Here is a 10,043-nt window from a genome sequence, read left to right on the forward strand (position 1 = left end):
GTGGATTACGTAAGTACGCCTTCACTATCTGTTACAAAATCTGTTGAAGATGAAGGTGCTGCACATAAGACCTTCGACGATGAGGACTTTGATATACTCGAAGTGGCATCTTTCTGGAATAAAGGCAAAGCCCCCGTCAAATCAAAGAAGTCACAGTCGGAGAATGTGCCTTTAATTGAGGATGACTTCAACGATAAGGCGTACGAGCAATTCATTGAGTCGGGCAGAACTGTTGTCGGGCCATTCAAGACGAAGGAAGCGATCCCCGTAACCAATATGGGTTTTACAAGTTTATTTTTAGCAACACGTTAGATCCGGGGTAAGTAAATGTTATTTTCGTATTTCTCATTATGATATACTTGTAGAAATTTTTAATAACAGTTACATTGATTACAATTGAATCATATATGTGCTTGCGAAATTTCGAAAGTTTGAAGTGGATAGGAGGTGCATGGCATCGTTGCGGCCGATTGCGAGAAGTTGAGGGATCCGTAAGTGTCAAAGTATTAACTAAATATGTATCATTTATTGTACATGTGTAAATCATATTTCATTTTGTTGCAGATCATTGACTGTTTTTCTATACTAATGAACAAGTACGAACGTGATAGTCGATTACCTGACCAACCTCGTGTTTGGTACATGCCCACTCGCATCTCGGTAATTGCTTTGCTGTACAGCTTATTTTAAATTTTGTAATTCAGTTTGGTTGTAATTTATGTTACTTGAGAAGATGAACAATGCTTTTGCAGCAAAAAACTCTCGGTTCGTTTAATGTGAAGAGGATTGCGAAAGACCGGGAGTGGTCAAAACTGTTTTACGAAGACAACTTCGAAAAATGCGTCAAGGTACTTCATCATATACACATGGTCGTTCTTAATTGTAATTTTGAAAAGTGAGATATGTTAGCGATGCATATTGGTCATTGTAGTGTCGAATATCTATATGGTGTGTAATTTCAATTTATTTTTGACTTTATTGTTCCTCTATTCAATTGTAGATGTTTGTGGGGTGTTGACTCTAGAAGGTGCACCACATTGGTTTGGTGCCGAAGTAAATATGAAGTCGAAGGTTGTCTCATTTATGGACTCCCTACACACCGCAATGAATGAGAAGTATCGTGTGGAGGCTACGAAAGAAATGGTCAACTTGCAAAGTTTCATTGTTTGATGTGAATAACTCATTGTGTACTTGACTCTAACTAATTGTATACCTTTGCAGTTGTCGACGTTGGACCTTTTGTTTGAGGAGAATAGGTCGAAGAATGTGACTTTCGTGGATTTCAGAATTGACAGGAAAGATCGCGGGCTTCCTCAACAAGACAATGACCGAGATTGCGGAGTATACGTCATGAAGTACATGGACGCTGTGGCCAATGAGGAAGAAGTAGTTGATGAGGTATACCACTTTTTAAATATTTCAGAATGTACTACGCAAGTTTGATTGAGATTAACGTTGTGTAATTTAAATTTTATTCGGTGTTTTACTGTGAAGTTGATTAGAGTTAATTACATTTTCTAAGTTTTTGTTTTTGTTTCTGTATTGTGGCACAGTTTCACCCGGTTGAGGCACGTTTGGAAATCGCTGCGAGGATCATAACTGATGAACAAAATGAAATTCGTACCAAAGTGGTTGAAGATCGTAGGGCTGCACAAGGCAGCTCATTTGCATCGTCCTCGGCCCCTTTGCGTAGTCCGTCAAAGTCTCCACGCGATCCTCGGTTCAGTACAGCGAAGTCTCGCAATGCAAACATGTTTCCCCCGTCAAGAGCCTCCCCAGGCTTCGGTCTACCAAGACTAAGATTTCATATGGTGAATAGTGTGTGAAAAACACTTGTGTTATTAATAGGTTGTGTTATTAATAGGTCGTGTGATTAGTGTGTTGTGTAGTTTGGATTTGGGAGCATAGGTTGTGTTATTTGTGTGTTGTTTAGTTTGGATTTCGGAGCATTTGGATTTAGACATCTGTTTTTATTAGTTCACGTTTGGAACTGGTTATTATGTTGACAGACTTGTGTTTATTTTAGTTTTGACAATATATTAAACCATACTTAGCAAATCTTTGTACTCATACCATAACAACTCTTACAATGTACCCATACTTGAAAGTAGTTGACTGTACTTCACAGAAATTATTTAACCAGAAAACAAAGGTGACTTCTTAATTTTCTTTATTTGTTTTTTTGGTGAAGAGGTGACTTCTTCTTAATTATTTGAAGGAAATCATGTTACTTGCCTAATCTTACCAAATCTTTGTAGTCATTAAACTTTAAACCGATTTTTCCTTAAACCGTATTTTCAAAACACATGTACTATGACATTACAAATAACGACAAAGGTCACTTGTTAATTGTTTGATGTTAGTTACCAAATCTTTGTAGTCATTCAACTTTAAACTGAGTTTTGAGAACATTTAAAAAAAAAAAGATTGAAACCATACCATATCAACTCCCATTACTCTAACCAAATGTACCATTACTCTAACCAAATGTAAATAAACAATAGCCCCCTTAAATATGGTTTTTCATAACATAGTAATGAGGAAAAATATGGAATATAGAACATTCTCATTGCGCTACTTCACATAACAAATACGAAGATGTGAATAATATACAATTTTGCAACTTCACATTGAACCCATTGACGAAATTTGCTACAGAAATTAGAAATGTAGAAAACATAAAATTTTGAGAACGTTGTGGGTACTTCATACCAAATGAAATTTTCGTCATCATCCACACGGTTCTATTAAGATCTACACAATTAAGTTAAACAAGTTTTGAGAACATAAGACATACAAAACATTTGCATTTTGGGACAACCCATATCTTCAACGCAATATAAGTTGGACAATGATGAGAAGGCAAATAAAAATGATAAAAATTAATTTTCTAATAACATTCTCATTGCGTTTCTTATCTTCTTCGAAAATCTTGATTTGGTTTCGCAATCCAGGTGTAGCATCTGTACTTCTCTTACCATGTGATTTATCGATCCAACAAAAGTAATCACATCCTCGACTTTCATCGTTCTCCTGAGTTGAAAATAACCACTATTAGTTTATCATGGCTGCCTAAGTACAGAAAACATAAATGAGAAGTACTATTGAATCTAAAAAGACAAAACGCTTACATAGTGTGGAGATCCGAAGAAGCGACGACCAGATTTGCTCTACTACTAGAAGTCCAAACATAAGCTAGATCACCACCGTAGCAATGGGGGTGTCCCTGAAGTGAATTTCTCCAAGGCGGACCACCCCCATCGAACCCGCATGAGTCTTCTCCACCACCAGCCACCATGTGCGATGTACTATAATTTCTGAGTGAGGTGTACAAATTTTTTTTTTTTTTTCTAACTATGGTGGAGATAATGTGTGTCACTCACAAGTAAAGGGGGCACCTGTTTATATATAGGCTGTTCCAAATGAGTTAGTGGTGGGAAAATGAATTTTTTTAAAAAGTTTTCTAACATTATCAATCTTGGTGCCAAAATAAACCCCAATTTCAAAACCTAATTCGTACAACATAATAGGGCATGGCTGATTGTTTCGTTGGGAAGCGTATCATGTCATGTCTCAACCTCCCTTTCTTTTAAAATAATATTTTAGTGTTGTGTGAATTGACAAGGTCCATCAATTGAACAGTGTACGTCCCATATTACATTACTAAATATTTGTTAAATCCATTAAATAATATTAGTAGGGATGCCAATATTAGTAAACATTAAATATTTTAATTTACGTTGATTGAAATTTAATTTTTCACAATTGTTACTCAAGTTTTGTTGTATTTGTGATAGTTTAATTATTGGTAATAGTCCAAATGGAAAAAACGATGCCGCATCGCACCATTTTCCGCGGTGCGAGTTACGCGATTTTTAGTTTCGCGGTGCGACTGCGGTTTGAGAAATTGGAAAAACCGCATGTATGGATTGGTTAAAAAAAAAAGGGTCAAAAACTACACTACCGACACTGCAAACACCCGAATATATTATTACCACACTTAATGATATAAAAATACAAACAAATACATTTATAAAAGTCTTGATTAATATTTCTTTATAATTATGTAGTTTTTTTTAATATTATATATAAAAAAATAATGTTGTCTACAGTGAACATCCTGTTACTATCAGTATCTCTGTCATGAAGCCGAAAATTACATGTTGGAATATTTTTTACAAATTTACAATTCTTCACGGGGGGTTCGTTATGGTAACAATGAACATCCTGTTACTATCAGTATCTCTGACACACAGGTTAATGCGAGTCACAGTAAGTACTCAGGTTAGCATTGGTGTAGCAGAGTCACTATCCTCAGGATCAACTCACTGAACGTCCTCTCGGGCTAGGGTTCTAATGAGCGGCAGTCAACCTTTCACGGCACTCACCTTTGCTACGGGCGGTGTTTTTGGTTAATGCGAGTCACAGTAAGTACTCAGGTTAGCATTGGTGTAGCAGAGTCACTATCCTCAGGATCAACTCACTGAACGTCCTCTCGGGCTAGGGTTCTAACGAGCGGCGATCAACCTTTCGTAGCACTCACACCTTTATTCCGGGGTGTTTTACGGTTAATGCGAGTCACAGTAAGTACTCAGGTTAGCATTGGTGTAGCAGAGTCACTATCCTCAGGATCAACTCACTGAACGTCCTCTCGGGCTAGGGTTCTAACGAGCGGCAGTCAACCTTTCGTAGCACTCACACATTCTTGGGGTGTTTTACGGTTAATGCGAGTCACAGTAAGTACTCAGGTTAGCATTGGTGTAGCAGAGTCACTATCCTCAGGATCAACTCACTGAACGTCCTCTCGGGCTAGGGTTCTAACGAGCGGCAGTCAACCTTTCGTAGCACTCACACTGTTACTGGGGTGTTTTCTGGTTAATGCGAGTCACAGTAAGTACTCAGGTTAGCATTGGTGTAGCAGAGTCACTATCCTCAGGATCAACTCACTGAACGTCCTCTCGGGCTAGGGTTCTAACGAGCGGCAGTCAACCTTTCACATCACTCACCTTTGTTACGGGCGGTGTTTTCTGGTTAATGCGAGTCACAGTAAGTACTCAGGTTAGCATTTGCGTAGCAGAGTCACTATCCTCAGGATCAACTCACTGAACGTCCTCTCGGGCTAGGGTTGTAATGAGCGGCAGTCAACCTTTCGTAGCACTCACACTGTTACTGGGGTGTGTACTCAGTTCATCATGAAGCGTACCGGATTCACTATTCTACAGTAATGATCATTTAAGTCTAGCGACGGCTACTCTGCGAAGAGTCACGTCAATCATAAGAAAAAAAGGACATTCTCCATAAAAACCCTACAGCACCTAGGGATTTCACCATGCATCACCCATGGTATATTCATCGGAAATGCCCAACTTTATGGATACTTACAGACACATGTGTAAGTACAACTCTAGGGATTGCCCCACTCAAACACTATAAATACCCCCTCAAAGCTCATTTAATGGGGTCGGAGAATCTTGGTCGCTTAAGAGCAAACGGAGAAAAAACTCACCAAGAACATTCTTTGTATTAAAGAGAGAAACATTCTCCCAAGTGTAAGAGCTGTATTAAAACATCCATAAATATCAGTGGCTCGTGGACTAAGGCTCATTAACGCCCCAACCACGTAAAAAGTCTTCATCTCGCTTTCTTATAGCTCATTATTATATTCATATTTTATTAGTTGCCGAAAACCTCGGTCAACAACTAGAGTCACTTCTTGTCTTAAAGTACTATTGTATTCATAACATTATACGAGCTTTGTTATTAAATATCTATATTTATATAGTATTCAAAAAATTATTGTAATCAATGGCGGTACTATGTTGCTGGGACCATGGCCCCTCCTCACATTTTGATTTTTAAATGTATATCTATATTAATTGCTTTTTTTTTAAATATATATTTCTTGATAGAAAATTGACTATTTCAAAACTCAAAAGCTCATAAATGGGCCAATGATTATTTATGCTTTTATACTAAAACAATTTTGTTTAGAATTGTATCAATATCGTTCTGGTAGACGTGCTATCTATTTCGGCATCTAAAAAAGTTTTGGAAAATTTTACAATACACCACTCCTTTTTAAATGAATATATTGATGCACCATATTTGTTTTAGAATCTAAATAATTTTCTAGTCAAATTTTTTCTTATGGTCGTGTACGTTATTTCTATTTAAGATATCCTGTAAAATTTTAAGAAATTTGAAAAATTTTAACACGCCGAAAAATAGGATTCAAAAAGTGTGTTGCACACGTGACTATTTTATTTTATAAGCGTGTGAAATAGATTGTTTGAACACTACTTTCTATATTGTAAATTATTCCGAATTTGTCACAATTTTATAGAATATCTTAATTAACTATAACGTAAACGAATATGAATATGAAAAAAAATTACACTTCAAATTTATTCTCAATGTCGAAATAGGTAAGGGTGCATTACTGCACCCCTTTTAAGGGGGTGCATTGTAGAATCACCCAAAAATTTTTGGTCTTTTTTTTTTTTCATAATCGCATACGATGTACTTATTTAGGACCATATATAAAATTTTCAAAAAATTTTTAATAGTTTACGATACGAAAATAAAGCTCAAATAGTTATTTACCACACGTATAAGAAAAAACAGTCGTATATTCAACTAAATATTTAAACCTTATTTTTTACACTATATACTATTCGAAATTTTCTAAAAATTTTCAATAATTGTAATGTACGCAATTATGGAAAAATAGTTCACTAAAAGTTGTCCTGAATGCTAAAACAAATACAACCCCTTAAGGGGTATACTATAAATTTACCCTATGCTCTCAATGTACTAAATTCTTCATATTTGTCCTACAAAAGAACAAAAAATCTTTATCCTTATGCTAAAAAAAATCAACATACTTAGGCCCCTCCTAAGACTAAGGGTATCGGTTCCGCCACTGATTGTAATCTTGATTCCAACGATTGATACGTTAATGTAATCTTACAAAAAATATTGCAATATTTACTCCAACGAATAATATTTTAATGAAATATTAAAATCGTATTTAAATAAATATTGAGTTTTCATTATTAGTAAACATCCTAATTTAATTTCTTATTCATTTGGCCACACATGTTTAATTGGACATAATATTAGGATATTTGTTGCTACATGTGATAACAATGGGAGCAACATTTACCTTATTTAAATACATAATTTTTGTTTAGCACAGTGAACCAATTCAATGTTGTCACCGAGCATGCATATTGGTTCCAATTACGTCTTCCAAGGAAAAGTTAGTAGGGGGTTGGGTTTGTTGATACTACGTTTTTCAAGGGATTGAAAAAGTCAAATAAATAGCTTTAGGTTATTTGTAGCCGTACCTAGGGTTATATTATTAATTATTATTTTTAAATTTTTGTGAAGACTACACTCAACAATCACATCCACAAGTACTATATATACCCCTCTCCCTCTCCTTACTCCTTCACAATTTCGTAGTGTTTTCTACCCTACGAACTCACTCCCTATATGTAGACGTGTGTATAATATATTAAAAAAATAAATTATGTATTGTTGTTGCACCAAAGTGAAGATGTGCAAACGAAGGATTGGTATGCACCGCAACCGTGTGTTGTAGGTGCATCAAGGGAATTTCAAAATTCAATAAATCATCTCATAACAAATTTTGGTAATAACTCAACTCTTTATGTCTATTTATTTCAATATTATATTATTACAAATTGTTTCTTAAAAATTTTATGTATGTGGTACATGTGTATTCAGGAAATGTTGACGAAGGTTTGGGATGGGTGGACTAGGGTGGCGGGAACTACTTCCAAAACGGCCACCCAAATATGTCATCCTACCGAACCTTAACCTCCCGAGTGCACAAGGCGACCGAGGAATGAGTGTTATTATATTTGACACAACGGTGCGCCAGACTCTTGAAGAAAAGATATGCGGGAGGCGAATGTCAGCGTTTTTTACAGTCTTAGGTCAAATTGCTTCCTCATGTACAACCTACTGATTTGACCGTATATGGATTGATGGGAAAATATTATTAAAATGTTTATTATTTTAAAATACAAAAAAGGTCTTCCTCATTTATTTAAAATTGTTTTTTAGGGTTTTGAAGGATTTGTTGTTTACTTTAAGTGTTGAAATTATTATTTTATTGTAAAAACGTACTTAGCTGAGTTTTACATAGTTATATGTCACATCGTATGTACTGTTTGAGATTCTATTAACATTAAGTTTCTTTGATATTAACCTAGTGAAAATTCAAAATGTATATTTAAATGACACACATTATTTTCATTCATATTGACTTCAAAGGTTTGTATATTTAAATAACTATTTTTTATTTTATTAAAGAAGGTAATACATCCTACACATGTCAACTGATTATTGGACATTAGAATTCAAATACAAACTAATAACAACTTTTTCTCTCACAAATTGTACTAATTTCTTACACGTACAAACTGAACCAAACCATAACAAAACCGGTCAATAGGTTGGTTCAAATTACGTCTTCTAAGGAAAATTTATTAGTTGGTTGGGTATGTTGAAGTAACGGTTTTCAATGCATTGACAAAATCAGGTTTGTATTGGTGTCATATCACCCCATCTTTAGCCGTACTAGTTTCTATTAATTATTATTTTTTAATTTTTGAAAAGACTACACAACACAATCACATCCACAAGTACTATATATACCCCTCTACCTGTCCTTACTCCTTCACACCTCAATTTAGTATTGTTCTCTTTCCTAGAGAACTCACTCCCTTCCTGTACACATATGTGTAGGGATAATATATGAAAAAAATAAATTATGTATTGTTGTTGCACCGAAGTGAAGATGTGTAAACGAAGGATTGGTATGCAATACAACCGTGTGTTGTATATGCATTAAGGAAATTTCAGACAATTCAATCAATCATCTCATAATAAACTGGGTAATAACTCAACTATTTTTGTCTACTTTTTCAATATTATATTATTACAAATTGATTCTTAGAAATTTTATGTACGCGCTACATGTATATTCGGGTAATGTTGACGAAGTGTTCGGACCGGTGGATTAGGCGGAGGGAACTACTTGAGACGCCGCCAAATCTCCCACCCAACCGAACCTACCCAACCTCCCGTAGTCCACAAGGCCATCGGCGGATGAGTGTAATCATATTTGACACAGCAGTCGGTGCGCCAAACACTGGACGAAAATCGACACGCGGGGTGGAAAACTAAAGTCTTGAGTCAGATAAAGCATCATGTGATAATAGTACTGATATTATAGTATATCTCAATACAACCTACATTTTTCAGTGTAAAAAACATCCTAATTAATTTATTTTGGGATACAACTAAGTTATGTACAAATTCTGTTCTATTGTGTATGTCTTTGTAATCGTAAACTTAAATTTTATTTGGAATGGAAATATGTTCACTCAATATGTGCCATTGAGTTTCACTATTTCCAATAAGTTACGAACAACACTTGCAATGTCAGATTTTAAAAAATAATTCCAAAATAAAATAAGTGGATGAGCTAGGGTTTTCAAAGTAGATGGTACACCCTAATGTTGTGACCTTATACGGATTAATGGTACAAAATTAGTGAAATAATGACATATAATTACTATCAAGTAATTAGTAATACCTTTGAAATTATTAATTATTATTTTTAAATATTATTTAATTTGAAATTTGAACTCAACTTCACAATTTGGGTTGGATTTTCCAAATGTCTTTTTCCAATGCATTGACAAAGTCATCTTGATTGATAGGGTGTACAGTCTAGTCAAATCAGGTTTTAAATGAAAATATTTAATATTAATTTTACCAACACGGATTCATAACATCTTAATGGTAATGGTAGTTGGGTGTTCACTTTTAATATTGGAAATTTGTAATGTTTAAATAAATATGTGAAAAATTGTAATGTGGTTCCCAAAAATTAATTAGCAAATATATTTGTGACGTATTTCAATGTACGGCAGAAGATGGATCTCCCATATCTCAATAAGTTCAAGTTTGAAAATAAAGTACATCAATATCTGTGCACAGTACGT

General features: G+C 34.8%; 1 protein-coding gene across 1 annotated transcript; it reads left to right on the forward strand.

The window, feature by feature from the left end:
- The first annotated feature begins 1,019 nt into the window (after nt 1-1,019).
- Nucleotides 1,020-1,826, forward strand: LOC133034348 (uncharacterized). Its single transcript, XM_061109415.1, has 3 exons — nt 1,020-1,143; nt 1,222-1,398; nt 1,554-1,826. The coding sequence occupies exons 1-3, from the start codon at nt 1,060-1,062 to the stop codon at nt 1,824-1,826; spliced, it is 534 nt and encodes a 177-aa protein (XP_060965398.1). The 5' UTR covers nt 1,020-1,059.
- The last annotated feature ends 8,217 nt before the right edge of the window (nt 1,827-10,043 follow it).

The sequence above is a fragment of the Cannabis sativa genome, chromosome 2 (assembly GCF_029168945.1).
Source record: "Cannabis sativa cultivar Pink pepper isolate KNU-18-1 chromosome 2, ASM2916894v1, whole genome shotgun sequence".
Taxonomy (NCBI): Eukaryota; Viridiplantae; Streptophyta; class Magnoliopsida; order Rosales; family Cannabaceae; genus Cannabis; species Cannabis sativa.